Consider the following 17,972-nt stretch of genomic DNA (forward strand, 5'->3'; position numbering starts at 1 on the left):
AATCAGCCCAGCACGTTAACCGCACGACCAGACATTAATGTTAACTTAATAAAAAAATAATAGTCTATTATTTCGGCATGACAACTACCGAATATGTACAATATCTATATATATAATTCTCTCCATGGCTCAACAGTTTGGACGAGAAGAAGAAATAAAGGAAAGTTACTCTTATTTCTTTTTTCCTACATAGATCACGCTCAATAGCAAGAATTACGAAATGTTTCAATCTATCTTTGAGCATTGACGACCTCAAGTAATTCTTCATTAGTTTGAGGCGCGAGAAGCTTCTCTCAACAGATTACACAATTACAGCTAATGCATAATGCTGTTTTTATTTATCGCGCGTAGGATTGGCGTTTTCCATATTGAATGTCACCCCAAAATGACAATTTTTTTTGTCTATATATTTCAGGAGATTTGTATGAGTTTTCAAAAGATTTTAATAATTTCCGGATATTTTCAAGATTTTTTCGTATATTTTGGAATTTCAGGAGAATTCCAGGAGCTCCTGGTAAATGGGCAGGAGGCAGCGGGAAATCTGTTTAAGTTATAAAATGGTTTTATTTAATAATTTATACACCTTGAATTAGCGCGGGTCATGTGAAAGTGCGGGGCCCACTGCGGTCGCATAGGGTGCAGTGGCCTGAGGCCGGCCTTGCAAAATAACGGCGTATGCTACGCCGCCAGCCGACTAGTTTTAGATAATCTTTTAGCATTGTTTTATAATTGAAAAAAAAAGTAACATATCGAGCTTGTACTTCGGCAACGTCTGCTCGATGTCCCAGCACAGTTACCAACAAAGCTATTGGCATTTTCATTTAAACGGAACAAGAATAAGAATGTAGATCTACCTAAACAGCACAACCAGATAGGTACGTATGAAAAGTAGATGTACCACATATTGATTGATTTCGATATAGATACAGATACGATTTATAAATTGCGGGCCTTTACTTTTTCGATATTTATTTTTAATTTTTTATTTGGGGCCCACCAAATTCCAGTTAACTTAGGCCGGATCTGAGAGGGATCGCTGTAATGCGGTAAATTATTTAAAAAGCATAAATATGCGGGAATGGGTTGGGGTGGAGTTTTCGGCCAAATTATTATGTGAGTTTTACAACAGGAAGCAATAAGAAAAAAGAGGCCTCGGTCAAAAAAAGTCTATCAAATATTTCATTAAAATCTTAAAGCAAAAGAAAAGTCCAAGAGTATCAATAAGACTATTTGGTAAGGCGGAGCTATGAGAGGGGGGGGGGTAGCATGATACCGGGCTATAACAGATACAATTCGTAATTTATAAGAATGTATGGGGGAGAAATGACCTATAGGCCTTTCCGCTAACTTAAAGAGACGTCGCTTTATTTTCTACGAATAAACCGTCTAGCAACAATTTTTTTTTTAAAGAAAATATTTTAAAAAATATTTTAATGCCTCTTCGCCAACTCGGTTCTATAATTTTCCTGCTTTTTACGTCTCACCGTGAACAGAACAGTCCCGCTAGAAGACGCCTTGCTTAACACTAGGATGGTGTTAGGACAAGCCCGTCACAATAATGCATGATCTACTGCAGCTTTTCTCAAGCCGTGGGGCACGCCCCTATTGGGTGATACGTTCTGGCCATTGGGAGCCGTTCAAATTATTTTACAAGGTAAAATTGTAAAACTTCTATTTCATTGTAGTTATATTAACGTTTGAATATTAACCCAGTAAAACATCATTAGTATCGTATTTAAAAAGCTAAACTATTACAAGTTAAAGACTTTGTATTATCTTCTATTAAGGACCGTAAGAACGGTCTAAATTCTCTGAAGTGTTTAGCGACGTTAAGGTGACGACTTGTGAGTGACAAAAACTAAAGACTTCTTACTATACACGAACATGATCTTAACATGTCTTAAGACACACGTGCGCAATATGTGCCTCGAACATTCATCGCATAATAGTAATGACAGTTGAGTCACTAGGACCGATGTCACAAGGGGGCACTTTGTCAGGTGCCACCCCCAACCCAACTATTCTAATTTACCAAAACATTTCCCAATTTTTTTTTTTGTATAACCAATTCAGTGATCTGATTACCTACTTTCACTGATTGTTGCACAAATGTAAATGAGTGTCAATTCTATTATGAAGTTCCACCCCGCTGTCTGATCTTTAAGCCAATAGCTGACTGGGGAGGGGGGGGGCAAACGTAGATTTTCTTTCCTAGATGGTAGTCGAAGTTTGAACAACACATCCTATCGTTCTACCAATACCGTCTAAGACAGCGGTTCTCAAGCTTTTATGCTCGGCGACCCCTTTTTACAAACCCCCACTCTGCCGCGACCCCTCTCCCCGCACAAACACATACAGCAATAGAAGAGTAGACAAAAACAATCCATATCTTCGACCCCTGGCTAATCGTCAATCGACCCTCAAGGGGTCGCGGCCCACAGGTTGAGAACCCCTGGTCTAAGAGTATAGCAAGGGAAACTAGTTCAGGCGACGTTAAAGTCTTTTCAAATTTTAATAAACTTGCATAGTAAAATATGCAACGACTATTAAATAAATGTCATAAACAATGGGATTGTATAACAGAATAGACACTCATTTACATTTGTGCAACAATCAATGAAAGTATGTAATCAGCTCAATAAAAAGAACAAACTAACGATAAGTGTTTATTTGGAAAATTTGAAAATTGATAGGGGAGTGGGGGACACCTTGAGCTAACAGCCACTGCCAGTCGGTACTACTGAGATCTAGGTCTACATCTACAATCATTTAGATCATGACAACTAACTCTATGGGGGAAAACAAGCATTTTCACCAACACCCCCCCTGCCCAAAAAGTAAATGGGCCGGCTGTTCGAGTAATGTTAACAGCCTGGTCAGATATAGGCCTACGTTGGCTAAGCACGTAGGTTATTCTGATGTAAACATCTGACCGTTTTGGATGCGCAGAAAAATTACGCCAGAAACACATCAATTACTAAGTTATTGAAATATAGGCCTAAATGAAAAGAATACTATATTCTTTAACTATAATTTAAAACACACAGGCCTATACAAAATTGTCAAACTATCGGAGTTTCTCGGAGGTATTGGCTCTCATGACGTCATGTTGAGCCGGTGTAAATAGAAACTGTTCCCTAGAGAAAATTTGTTGATTTAAAAATACAGAGTCCATTTACGAATGCTGTTCTACTTATCATTATGTTAATTATTAATTGTTAGCTATAGTAGTGTTAGCTCTGTCCATCTTTCCCTTACACGTTAGGTCATAAAAGCCAACTAGCTTCATGTATTTCGATACAGTTGATTGCAGAATAATAACGGGAAATACCGATATTACTTATCAACTATTCCTTTCTCGTTGAAAAAAGAAAAACCTCTATACAAATTTATATCCAAACAAGATCATACACATTTTTTTCCTAATATAATCATGGCCAATGGTAAGCAAATCTAGGATTCCTTATCAATTAAAACATTTATGCCAATGTAAAAATGTATTAACTTTATGTTGGAAGAATAAGAATAGGATAGGAAGATCTACTGAAATGTAGGCCTATAGCACCTAATGTTTCTATTGCTCTAGCGTATAGAGAATCAGGTTAATATATAAAAGGCGTAACATTGGAGGTCGGGCTTTTTATTGCAAATATGCTAATAAATATTGATCTTGCTGAAATGAAAAACAAACTGCTTCTTCTCTCTCAGTCTATTTATCTCTATCTTTCTATTCTCTTTCTTTACCTCAATCTCTCATCAATCTAGGCCTATCTGTCTAACCTAACTATATCTAATCTAACTATATCTAATCTAACTATATCTATCCAATCAAACTATATCTATCCAATCAAACTATATCTATCCAATCAAACTATATCTATCCAATCAAACTATATCTATCCAATTTAACTATATCTATCCAATCAAACTATATCTATCCAATCTAACCATATCTATCCAATCTAACTATATCTATCCAATCAAACTATATCTATCCAATCAAACTATATCTATCCAATCAAACTATATCTATCCAATCAAACTATATCTATCTAATCTAACTATCTCTATCCAATCAAACTATATCTATCCAATCTAACTATATCTATCCAATCAAACTATATCTATCCAATTTAACTATATCTATCCAATTTAACTATATCTATCCAATCAAACTATATCTATCCAATCAAACTATATCTATCCAATCAAACTATATCTATCCAATCAAACTATATTTATCCAATCTAACTATATCTATCCAATCAAACTATATCTATCCAATCTAACTATATATATCCAATCAAACTATATCTATCCAATCTGACTATATCTATCCAATCTAACTATATCTATCCAATCTGACTATATCTATCCAATCTAACTATATCTATTCAATCTAACTATATCTATCCAATTTAACTATATCTATCTAATCTAATTATATCTAATCTATGTCTGTCTAATCTAACTCTCCATCCATCCGTCCATCCGTCCTTCCATCCTTCCATCCAAGCATCCATCTATCTATGTCTACCTCTATCTATCTAATATAGTTATATATCTTTAGTTCTCTCTACCTCTATCTCTTTATCTCTCTCTTTAGCTGTCGACCCCATATTACGAAACTATTAAAATATCAAACAAAGCATTAGGGTTTATTAAAATTTCTATAAATAAAAAAAAAAAGGACATAAAACCGAAATGTAACCTTGGTTAGGCCAATAATAGAATATGCATCCTCTGTTTAGGACCCCTCAACTCAAGAAAACATTAAGAAACTGGAACAGACACAACATACAGCAGTGAGATTCATAACAAACGAATATTCATATTTGACTAGAGTAGTAACACCTTTAGTAAAATCACTAAATTTAGAAAGCTTTCAAGATAGAAGACTTAAAAAGTAAAGTAGCAATGATTCATTCGACACTGAACCATAATCTTCAAATACAAAAACAGAATCTAATAAAATACTCAGAGAGACACAAGGATAAAGGCGCATTCCTCGTTCCATATGCTAGGACAAATTTGTACAAATTAGAGCTTTCATATAGCGTTACTTTCACGCTTATAGCATGCTAAGATCGCTTGGTCCAATCGCATTTGTGGACCATTTGGGGGACGGGGTTTCTGGAAGAAGGTTTTTCCGTGCTGCGACTCTGCCTGAGTCAGGTGTCGAACCTCGAGACCCTTCATAGGTAGCCAATCTCAAGCTCATTCGTACTTAGCCTCTCGACCCTAGTGCTATTAGAGCATGGAATGGGTTGCCTGAGCTAGCCAGGAAAACCAGTGACTTGGTTAATATGGATGACTAGATGCATGACAAGTAGGACGTAGTCATCTTTTTTTTTTTTATAGTGACGTCTGTATTTTATAAGATAAGAAGATACGATCTTTTTATTTCTCTATCTTTATATTTCTCTATCTGTAACGGCCTTGGGAAGGTCAACTCCCATTGTCTATAAAAGAGGCTACTCCTAATGGCATACGTCTCAGATAGTTTCTGCCCACTGAATACAGCACCTGGCCTGCTCGTGTGGCTTAGATACTAAGTCCGGTGAAACTGCTCTTACTAACAGGTGAAGGTGTGAAGACGGATACCTGGCGCCACAAAACCTAGAGCTTCGGGCAGATGGAGCTCGTCAGCCTAGTAAGGCAATTCATCTAGGAGAGAGGTACTCTGACTTCAAACCCCCGCTGCCTTGCGGTACTGAAGCATCAGGAGACAACCTCGAGGAAAAATCAGGAGTGAAGCCCCTTTAAGCGTTGGAAGCATCAATTATGACTTACTATGACATTCCCTTCCGCAGCTTCTGCAACAGAATAGGTGCCAAATGTATTGCGCGGCGTTCCTTTGGATCATATCATCATATCTCAATCTAATTCTCTAAATCTCTCTCTCTCTCTCTCTCTAAGTCTCTCTATATATCTCTATATTTCTACCTCTCTATATATCTTACTATCTCTATCTTTGTATACATAAAAATAAAAAGACAGAAAAAAAAAAGATACAAGCATTACTTTTTTTTTTAATTAATTCTGATAAATTTAGTACCAAAATCTTATACTCGGCTATGTGATATCTCTTAGAATTCGTAGTCTAGAATTTTAATTGAAGAGTTTTTATGATATATAAAGTCTAATTTTATTTTTTAAACTAGGTTTAGCCCATGTCGATGTTGGGGACATCAGACGTTTTAATTGGATGCGGAATGAAAAGAATGAACTGATTTGTGGAATCGAACGTCACGAAGACAAATTTGTAAGGGCCAGTGAATTTTCAGGTTCAGACATTGAAAGCTATTGCGAAAAAATGCAGATATCAGAATTGGTTAAAAAGGCAATAAATTTGTCAGTTAGACTTAATGTAGCTAAACCTGACGAGGAAAGACGTCTGCTGCACAAAGATGTCCCAGAAATATATAGAAGATACAACAATGTTGTCTGGCCACAAACTGGAAGTGGGATCATTAAACATATACAGACAAACGATTCTCCTAAAGTGGAAGTTTGTACAGCCAAACACGTGGTCTTCAACGACGATGAAGCTAAGAAAACCAGGTGCAGGCTGTATTATGATAGTAGAGAGCACAGAAAGGTTGTTTTAACAGGAGCTACAGAATCAGCCTCAGATCTCAACAATGATTGGTGTAAATTCCTTTGCGACGTCGACAGCCAAGAGATAGAACAAATCAAAGAGAATTTAGAAACGTTTGAGAGAGAATTGGGGAATAAAAAGCGAAAGAAAATGAACAGAAAAAGAAAAGTAATTTTAATCTCCCATCCACATGGAGGTTATAAATATATTTCTATGGGAGATCAAATTATAGAAAAAAATGGTATCAAATATGACACACCATCCTGCAAGGGTTGTAGCGGCGGCTATATCATTCCAGTTGGATATATTGATAAAGGTACATATGTTCACAATGGCTCTAATTACCAAGGTGATAAAAGATTGTATGGTTATGCGAGCGGTTTGATTCCAGTAGTTAAAAATTAATGGACGCTGTGCTGAACACTTAGAGTTCTATAGTTTTGTTTTTACATTTACAATATTCATTTCATTACTTATGTATACTGTTGGTCATAATAACATTTTTGTTTTATTATTTCCCAAAAAAGCTTTCAGTGTATACGTTTTTGATATATTATAAAAGCTCGTGTGTCTGTCCAATGTTATACTATTATTGAAAATATTTCAAAATAATGACTATTGAAACTTAGAATGCACTTTAGACACGGATTTATTGTCACCATGGTACATCCTCTTAGTCTTGTGTGACGTGAGAGTTATATCTCTTTTCTTCTGAATCAAAAGTGCACTCTTGAGTTGTCGCGGATGCGATCAAACCATCATCTAGTTTGTAGAAGACTTGCATATAGAGGGGTCGATTTGCCCATGTCACACAACGCAATATCAATCTTAATGTATCCCTTTAGTGGAGAATCGTAATAGGGCGCAAGTTCAACCCTTATGGACACTCGACAAAGCTATGTCTTTTCATGTTTTCCAGCATTGGTTCTCTCTGGGACCATTAAACTATCTCAGTTACCATTGTATTGAAGTTGTACAATATAAAAGTTAACATGTTGCAACATTCGCATCGCATTCACTGGTGTCCATTTAGTAAAGTAAAAATTGTATTATATGTATATATATATATAAATACAGAGAGAGATAAATAGATAGATAGATATAAATATCGATAAATAGATATAGATATCTTTATTGTATTTTAGATATATGGTAATAATAGTTTATATTAAATGTATATTTAATATAATGTGTACTCGTATCGATTGTCAATGTAATTTTTTCTGAACGTGTGTGAGAGAGAGAGATAGATAGATAGATGAGAGAGAGAGAGAGAGAGAGAGAGAGAGAGAGAGAGAGAGAGAGAGAGAGAATGCTTTGAAGGATGTTAGGTTGTTCCTACTATTAATTCTGGACTCGGTAAAGATAAGTCTTTATAATGTAAATAACATACGGAAATAAAAAAAAAACTTCTTTGTATCATAACAATTCCATTAATAAAATCATTACACAACTTATTCCTGTCATGTCTGTCATTGATATAATGCCTAAAGCGGAATACAAGCTTATCAACGACTCCTGTCTCGAGTGAGGCTCTGCCCAGGATTCATTGCTTTTGAAGTTTTCCAGGTGAGACGGGTAAGAATCTGTCGTAACAAATTGAGACACGCTTTGGACTTGAAGACTGCACATTTCGAGCAGATGTTTCAGTCTTTTTTGCTGCAAGATCTAATAGGCCAGCGTTTTTTTTTCTCTATTGCCTAAAGTCTAGTTCCTCTTTCATACCTTGCGATCTATAGGGCAGACGATGTAATAGTCATCTGTTTCTGTGGCCAGCACAACGACTAACCGCCTTTACTTTTCCCCAACTAGTGTTAAGCACCCATTAAAGCTGGGAGGACACATCTGTAAGTGGACACATCTGTAACTGGACTCAGGGTAACTAGAACCAATGACTGACGCATGGGATACAATGCAAACTAATGTCATTGATCGTGTCTATACCGGAGGCGAAGTTGGTATCAAAATCGGTCTTTGTGAAGAATTTCTAAATTTTCTAAAAGCTGGGGATTTAAGCACATTACGTCTAGCTCCAGATTTCCACAATCTAATGGTACGGCAGAACGGGCCATACAAACAGTGAAACAGCTTCTAAATAAAGCTAGAACGTCGGGTCAAGACCCATATATGGCGCTCTTGCAATTTCGAAATGCTCCATGCCCTGATGGACCTTCACCTGCACGGCTGCTCATGTGCCGCCGTCTGAGGACAAATCTTCCGACAACGGAGGCCTATCTCAGACCTCAAATCCCAGACAAAAAAGAAAATACTTGGAAAACAAGAAAAAGTAATCAAGGAAAATATTATAACAAAACAGCGAGACGCACCGAGCGACCACACATTCAGCCTGGGAGCAAAGTGTGGATACAAAAGAAGCCTTGCGATTTATGGGAACCAGCAGTGGTCATCTCAGAAGCGGAGACCCCGAGATCTTACTGAGTAAAAACACCGAATGGGATAACATACCGAAGAAATATAAGAATGTTAAGAGACACATGTACAAAATCAAGGGGCAGGCCTGATATTTTTGAAATGGACACCCCCAGAGACAGTCATTAATGGTCAGACTACACAGCCAGAGAACGTGAGCGATACAAATGTGCAACAGGAACAGACTATCACTACCAATCCGCCGCCAGTAATAACTCGATATGGCAAGGCATGTTCGGCCACAAGTACGTTACCCTGACGCAAATAATTAGATACATGTATACCTTTTTATTATTATGCAATTTCTATATAATTAATGTATATTTGTAAACCAATTATCTTATTAATCTTACTACACATTTTATAATTTATATTGTTACTATTGATAATATTATCAATTGAAAATTATGTTGTGTTAAACATGTATTCAGTTTACTAATTTGTTTATAGAAATCATTTGTATAGTCGATTGATATCTCAAAACTTTCAAGGAGGGAGATGATAGTAAGTGTATGTGTTTTGCATGGCTCGTAGTGCAGTGTGTGTGCCTGTGTATGAAATGACCAGTGGACCTTGAGTGTACTACATGGTTGAGTGAACAGCAGTGTGTCAGGACTGTGTGTAAAAGGAGGTCAAATTAGAGAACAAGTGGCTGGAGTAAAGAACATAAATAGAGACTAATAAAATCATTGTGTTTATTGAAGCTCATGTTCTTTTAGTCTAGTACAGTCTTGGCATCACCATAAACCTGGCCACAAATTGCGTGTCAGATAATAGTGATTAATAACACAATTCATACGATTTCTTATATACTATATAAAGTTCGATATTGAATTGAAAACTGAACTCGTCTACGCGAGTGTTTATTGTATTTCTACATTTAATTTTATTGGTAGACTATGCAATCTCAATGCGTGCAAGCACAAACGTAATTATTTTTTGATTTACTTTAGTATTATCTGACTCTGTTCACACTAATGGGAATTCTCTATAACTACATTATTTAACAAAACAGAGTCCTTATGTTGTCAAGTAATCGCTGGCCGTAGTAAGCACAATCTTTATACAAGAGAGAAGTAGGGTGTACGGATACATGCTGTTAATGTATTATGGAAAATAAATGTGTTCTGCTAGTAGGTCTATTACATAGTAATGTCTGTAAAAGATTTTATATGAATGATAACATCCGGGCAGGTAGTAACTACTAAAAAACAAAAAAACAAAAGTAAAGTTCCCCTTTCAGACCTTGGGCAGATGATGTAAAGGTCATCTGATTCTGTGGCCTACGGCTAACAAGGGTGTCATGTGGCCAGCACAACGACCAACCGCCTTTACTTTTCCCCAACTAATGTCGGGTACCCATTAGAGCTGGGTGGACTCAGAGGCACCCGAAGATCCCGAAATTGAAAATCCCAGTCTTCACCAGGATTCGAACCCCAGTCCCCGGTTCGGAAGCCAGGCGCTTTACCGCTCAGACTAGTAACTACTAGTCGGCCCATTTTATAATAGAATGATGCAAACTATTTTAGTGTATTAAGAGCCGTATTCAAGGCTGCCATTTCGACGTTGGCTCAATTGCTATTTTGGGTGCCGAGCATTAGCTCAAATTTCAATATAGCCAGTCCTCATCTGGTCCATACCCTGCACTAGTTTGTGTGATAGCTTTATGATTTCTGTTGTGTTTTGGCTCACTAAAATGCTTAGCACAAGTATTAGAAAGTTCCGCTTTAATATCTATAGGGCTATAGGTCAACTGTTTCTGTGACCCACAGTTAACGGGGGTGTCTTGTGCCCAGCACAATGACCAACCTTTACTTTTCCCCAATGCGATTAGAGCTGGGTGGACTCAGGCGCCCAAAAAATCCCGAAATTAAAATTAACAGTCTTCACCAGGATTCGAACCTCGGTTCGGAAGCCAAACGCTTTACCGCTCAGCCACCGCGCCACCACAAGTATTATAATGTGGTATATTGGTTGTGTGTAGAGGGGGAAAGGGGGTGTGAACCCTCGGGTCAGTCGTGTCAAACAGTTCCATCAGCACGTCTTTATTGCATCTGTCCAGCAGACGTGTCCATATCGAGAGACGGCGCGCACAAACTGTGTAACAGTCATACAAAGGGAGGCTAATGCAACTAGCATACATGCAACTAGACGTGTTAGAATATTAATAAAAATAGGAAATGAAAGTATGAAAGCTTCACACTTAGGTGGCGACCATAAACACATCGCCATATGTGTGCTATAACTATGTATTTATGGGAGGCGCTTTGCTTGAGGGGTAAAAGGCCTGGCTTCCGTACCGAGGGGCCCCTAATCCTGCTGAAAACTGGGATTTTTCATTTCTGGATCTTTAGGGCGCTCCTAAATCCACCTATCTCTAATGGGTTACCTCACATGAGTTGGGGAAAAGTAAAGGCTGTTAGTCGTTGTGCTGGCCACATGACACCTTCGTTAACCGTGGGCCACAGAAACAGATGGCCTTTACATAATCTGCCCTATTTATTGCATTGTCTGTAGAAGTTTACATATTTAATTATGAGATAACAAACGTGTTATAAAGTATTATTTACTGTGAACATATTTGTATAATAATAATAATATATGTATTAAAAGTTTCAAAGGCATGTTCTTGTTGATATGCTTTTTTTAAAAAAAAACGATTTTTCATTTCTAAAAAATATTGGCCCATCGGAAATATTTCTTTCTAAAATTATATAAGGAGATAATTTCCGGGCATCATGTATTGTATTGCTAACTTATAGAGCTCAGTCCCAAGTCACATTAATTGCACGTTTACACGTTAAGAGAGAGATACATTGTAATACTTTGTTAAAATAGGCCATGCACTACCCATTAGAGTTAAACTCAGGGGCGTCCCAATCATCCTGACCGGTAACAACAGAAGGGTCTCACAAGCATCCATTAAATTTGTAAGGCCGGCAACTATTTCTAGGCAACTCTTTCTCTGTGTGTGCCTTAGATGGGCGTTCAATCAAGTGAACACAACATGCAAACAGAGTATTATCACCAAATATATGAAGATCAGAGTGAATAAGTGAGAAGATAGAGAGAGAGAGAACTTAACAAAGAGTGGACATGATAGAAGAGAGAGAGACAGAATAAAAGAGATCGAGAGATAGAGAGGCAGAGAGAAAATGAGAGAAAGACAGAATAAAAGAGATTGAGAGATAGAGAGGCAGAGAAAGAGAGAGAGAGAGAGAGAGAGAGGGAACAGAAAAGAACAGAAAAAATCATGGAAAAATTTGCTGCCCAAATATCATAACATGGAAATGAAGAATATGGTCTGGATTGTGTAGTTATCTTTGTAGTTGTGGAGTGAAGCTGTTGATGCAGTCAGAACATTTCTAGAGCTTGTTGGCTGAGATGTTCACTTACCTTACAACTTTCTAATTGTTCCTTCCAAGCTTACAATAGCAGACGTCAAAACCAGCACGATCATACAAGAGAAGGAGATACTAACGACATGTGTGTGTATGTGTGTGTGCATATGTGTGCGTGCGTCTGTTTGTGTTCGTGTGTGTTCGTGTGTGTTCGTGCGTATGCGTCTGTGTGTGTGCATATGTGTGCGTGCGTCTGTGTTCGTGTGTGTTCGTGCGTATGCGTCTGTGTGTGTGCATCTGTGTTCGTGTGTGTGTGCATCTGTGTGTGTGTCTGTGTGTGTCTATGTGTGTGTGTGTGTGCATCTGTGTGTGTGTGTGTGTCTGCGTGAATATTTGTGTGTGTGTGTGCATCTGTGTGTGTATGTCTGTGTGAATATTTGTGTGTGTGCATCTGTGTGTGTGTGTCTGTGTGAATATTTGTGTGCGTGTGTGCATCTGTGTGTGTGTGTCTGTGTGAATATTTGTGTGTGTGTGTGCATCTGTGTGTGTGTGTCTGTGTGAATATTTGTGTGTGTGTGCATCTGTGTGTGTGTGTCTGTGTGAATATTTGTGTGTGTGTGTGTCTGTGTGAATATTTGTGTGTGTGTGCATCTGTGTGTGTGTGTCTGTGTGAATATTTGTGTGTGTGTGCATCTGTGTGTGTGTCTGTGTGAATATTTGTGTGTGTGTGCATTTGTGTGTGTGTCTGTGTGAATATTTGTGTGTGTGTGTGCATCTGTGTGTGTGTGTCTGTGTGAATATTTGTGTGTGTGTGCATCTGTGTGTGTGTGTCTGTGTGAATATTTGTGTGTGTGTGTGCATCTGTGTGTGTGTGTCTGTGTGAGTCTGTGTAAGTCTTTGTGTGTGTGTGTGTGTGTGATCACGTAAGTGTGTTTATGTGCATCTGTGTGTATGCGTCATTTGGACATTTGTAGAAGAAAAGTTTTAGAATGTTGAGGGCGTTAATAATCACTGGATTTAAAAAAAAAAAGAAAAGAAGAAAAAATAGAAGAAACAACAAGAACTTCCATTTGAAAGATTTAGCACTCTAATCCTAATCCTAACTCTAACCCTAACCCTAATGATAAGTTAACAAAAAAATCAGTGAGGTCAAAGTCATTGAATTCCAGACTGGAGATATTTCTGATCTCGTTTTTAAATAGTAATTGATCAGCAAGACAACACTATTCTATACTATTCCTAGATATCCCAGACTATCCTAGATCTATGAGCTGTTTCTTCTATTTTAGCTTCTCAGAATAGAGCCTTACCTTTGCGAAACAAAACTCTTCCTGTGATCCGTGTTGTTTTAAATATCCAAGTTGTGGAAATAACTTAATATCCTAAGCACATTAAATCAACTCACAATGTGTCACATTATATCTGTATTCATCATCATCATCTTCATATGTCCCTTGACTTTCGTCGTAGGGGGAGATGTAACAGTTCGCGTCACAAAACCCCTAATTTTTTCCCGGACAGCAGCTGTTCCTAGCAGGATATCAGGAGAGAGGTAAGTCCATTCTTTTAAGTTGTCAAGCCAGCTTTTCTTTGGATGGCCCTTTCTTAGTGCTCTCTCCAATGTACCTTGAAGGATGAATTTAGACAGCGAGTCATGTCTTAGGACAGACCAAACCAGCTCAGCTTTGTCTTTCCACAGCCATAGTGTTGATCTGTAACAGTACAAACTCACGTGTGTTCATATAAATATTAGCACGTCTGCTTTTACTAAAAGTAGGCCAACCTCGCTTTTTTTTTCTCGTGGATCATAGACTACACGGCAATACACGCACAAATCAAGCGAACTTCCGGTCAATGCAATATTCTGCTTCTAGTAGGTCAGGGGCTCTCAGCCTGTGGATCGCGACCCCCTTGGTGGTCGATTGACGATTTGCCAGGGGTCGCCTAAGACCATCGACAAATGGATTGTTTTTTGTCAATTCTTCTATTGCTGTGCAAATGTGGGTGGGTGGGGGTCGCGGAAGGGTTGGGGGGTGTAAAAAGGGGTCGCCGAGCTTAAAAGGTTGAGAACCGCTGTTGGAGGTGAACGACCTTTAGTGTCTTAATTACTGCAGTGGTTTCACAAGGCATGGCAAACTAGGCCGCTTGGCTCAGATTTAAAGACAAACAAAGTTGGATTGGTAAATATTCAATACAATAGTCAGTTTCAGGAAGCGGTTTGAAGAGATAGACTTGTTACTTCTTACTCTATTAGACACGAAAATACGGAGGTGATATTAATATAAATAACACAGCTAAGATAATATCTGCAGCCTTTACCTCTTGTTTTCCCGCCATTTTTTTTGTGACCTAAACTAATTCTTGCATGTGGATCTGCCCGCATCATCCGATGTCTACGACTAGCCTTGACCTTGTCCTACAAGCGTGACAGCAGAGTTGAATGTTTGCTAAACTAGTAGAGGAAAAAAGAAACTAGTTAACACGAATTTGTTCCTGCAAAGAATAATAAATATAAGAAAGTTGAAAAATCACACTTAATACGTCAGGCACATTCCTCGTCCCATATGCTAGGATAAATTTGTACAAATGCTCCTTCTTCCCTAGTGCTATTAGAGCATGGAATGGGTTGCCTGAGCTAGCCAGGAAAACTTGGCAGAATTTAGGTCATTGGTTAATATGCATGACTAAATGCATGACGCGTAGGACGTAATCATCTTCCTTTTTTGAAGTAACGTCTGTATTATATAAGATAAGATAAGCAGCTGGCGGTGAAGACTGGGATTTTTAATTTTGGAATCTTCGGGCGCCTCCGAGTTGACCCAAAAATAACAATATACCCCATTGGAGGAGGATAATAACAACTGACCTCACATATACCTTCAAGCAATGAAGAGGTAAAACTTCCCATCGAAGGCCCCTAGTTTTTCAGGGCAATTATTTGGCAGCTGTCTATCCACACGTATGAAGACGTACTGACGTGACCTCACCTGCTGGAGCGCGCTACTAGCAGAGCGCGCCCGGTCACTGTCCTTCTCTCTCCTCTTTTAGTACGGTAAATCTTAGATCTATGTAATTAAATTTAGATTTTTTTAGGTGCCGGTACTCAGTGATGGATAGCCTAACTTTTAACTACTAATAAGTTAATAATAAAAGTTAAAATACAAGAAAAGTAATATATAATTTTTTACTACATTGAAAAAGGTGCCGGTACGCCGTACCGGTGAGTACCGTCACAAAATAAAAGCACTGCTTTCAAGGCCATTAACATTTCTAGGAACATCCTCGTTGCCTCTCAGAGGGCGTTACTGATGCAGACCTGCCCAGGGGCGGACTGGGTGTCAAAATCGGCCCAGGCATTTCTATACACACCGGCCCATAAATTGTATATCATACGATGGGCCTCCAATTATAGGCCTACCTTTCCTCAAAATCATTATGTTAAGTTTAATAATGTATCAATAAATGTACGCAAGCTCTAGATCTATAGCCTTATAAGAAATATAAGCCTTATGTTGCTTTTTCATCGCCAAGTGTGTAGGCCCTAAAAGGATGAAGTCTACAGTAGCACTGTCTATGGATGAAGGCTATTACATTATTTCGGAAAATGTGTTAATTTAGTATTTTAGTACCTACAACGTAAACGATTTTTTGAAATCATGACGCTCTGAGGGCTACTATTATAAGAGAATATCATAAAACCTTTAACAATTTAATACATAGTTGATCTCATGAGGCCCTTTAGGTCGTCCTACAGGCCCATTTGGGCACCGGCCCACCGGGCATTTGCCCGAATGCCCATATAGCCAGTCCGCCTCTGGACCTGCCACATCACCAGAAAAGTCCTCATTGGAAACTGTTAAAGGGACTACGATGAATTTTGTTTCCCTTTAACGAAACTCGACCCCGGCAACTCCAGAGATAAATACTCGTTGTTTTCTAACATAATAATAATAATCTTTATTATTCGTGAGGAAATTTGTTTTACAATCAATTGTGCGTTGCAAAACACAGTACAGGAGTAGAGCAAACATTTAATAGCACACAAGATATAAGATAGTACCCCAGTTTCTCTTTAACAATTCATGCGAAATGTATAATTGTATTATAGTATGTAATGGTAAGTTAGCCAAGAGTCTCTCTTTACGTTGTCTCCTCCAGGCTTCATGTGTTCACGTAACGAACGGTAATATCATTAATGACAGATAGTTGATTGTAATAAATTGTATTATCTTCTTATCGTATATGATATAGACGTTACTTCAAAAAAAAAAAAAAAAAGAAGATGAGTACGTCCTACGCGTCATGCATTTAGTCATGCATATTAACCAATAACTGAATTCTGCCAAGTCACTGGTTTTCCTGGCTAGCTCAGGCAACCCATTCCATGCTCTTATAGCACTAGGGAAGAAGGAGCGTTTGTACTCTATTGTACAATAGAGCTCAGAACAAGAGTGGTCGAGAGGCCAAGTGCGCTTGAAATCGGCTTGGCTTGGCTACCTCAAGGTTCGACACCCGACTCGGGCAGAGTTGCGTTTACTGAGCGCCTAAAGGCAGTACGGAAAACCAATTCTTAGATACCCCCCCCCACCTCCCACTGATTCACTAATAACATTGGACCAAAAGCGCTCTGAGCATGCTATAAGCATGAGAGTAGCGCTATATAAAAGCTTTAATAACAATATCACTTTAATGAAATACATTTTATTAGCTCACAACTTCGTCAAAGTGAATCGTTTATTTTGACAACTTTTCATCACCCTAGTGAAATTTGTCACACAAATGAATGCTGGGTAGTATGACATCGTTTACAGATTTTAGAAAGATCTCATTGTGCATATTTCCAAACTACCGTTATAGCTATGACACTGATAGTATTTAACTATTCGTTGTATTTAAAGATTATGGTTCAGCTTATCTTATATAATACAAACGTTACTACAAAAAGAAGATGATTACGTCCTACGCGCCATGCATCCAGTCTTGCATGTTAACCAATGAGTAAAAGTCTTCCAAGTCACTGGTTTTCCTGGCTGGCTCAGGCAACCCATTCCATGCTCTAATAGCGCTAAAGAAGAAGGAGCGTTTGTACAAATTTGTCCTAGCAAATGGAACGAGGAATGTGCCTTTATCTTTATGTCGATATGGTTTTGTTTCCTCATTAAGTATCTGTAATATCAATTTTTTTTTAACTGCTGTCCAAATAGAAAGATAGACATAAGAAAGAAATAGCAATCATAAAAGATAGAGACACCATTTGATGTAAAATGATGTACTTCCGTACTATTAGATTCTGTCCGTATAATCAGTTGGTCAAATGAACTGGGAATTCCGATGACCAGATTCGAGTATACTATTATTATTATTATTTATTGGGGAGACCTCCGAACCGAGGGGTCGAATCCTGGTGAAGACTGGGATTTTTAATTTTGCGACCTTCGAGCTCCTCTGAGTCTACCCAGCTCTAATGGGTAGCTGACACTGGTTGGGGAAAAGTAAAGGCGGTTGGTCGTTGAGTTGGCTACATGACACCCTCTTAATCGTGGAATACACAAACAGATGACCTTTACATCATCTATCTTATAGATAGTAACAGTGCCGGC

General features: G+C 38.1%; 1 protein-coding gene across 1 annotated transcript; it reads left to right on the forward strand.

Moving 5' to 3' along the window:
- The first annotated feature begins 3,335 nt into the window (after positions 1–3,335).
- Positions 3,336–9,734, forward strand: LOC106058935 (uncharacterized). The gene is made up of 2 exons (XM_013216453.2): positions 3,336–3,443; positions 6,165–9,734. The coding sequence occupies exons 1-2, from the start codon at positions 3,434–3,436 to the stop codon at positions 7,004–7,006; spliced, it is 852 nt and encodes a 283-aa protein (XP_013071907.2). The 5' UTR covers positions 3,336–3,433; the 3' UTR covers positions 7,007–9,734.
- The last annotated feature ends 8,238 nt before the right edge of the window (positions 9,735–17,972 follow it).

The sequence above is a fragment of the Biomphalaria glabrata genome, chromosome 16, assembly GCF_947242115.1.
Source record: "Biomphalaria glabrata chromosome 16, xgBioGlab47.1, whole genome shotgun sequence".
NCBI classification, from domain to species: Eukaryota; Metazoa; Mollusca; class Gastropoda; family Planorbidae; genus Biomphalaria; species Biomphalaria glabrata.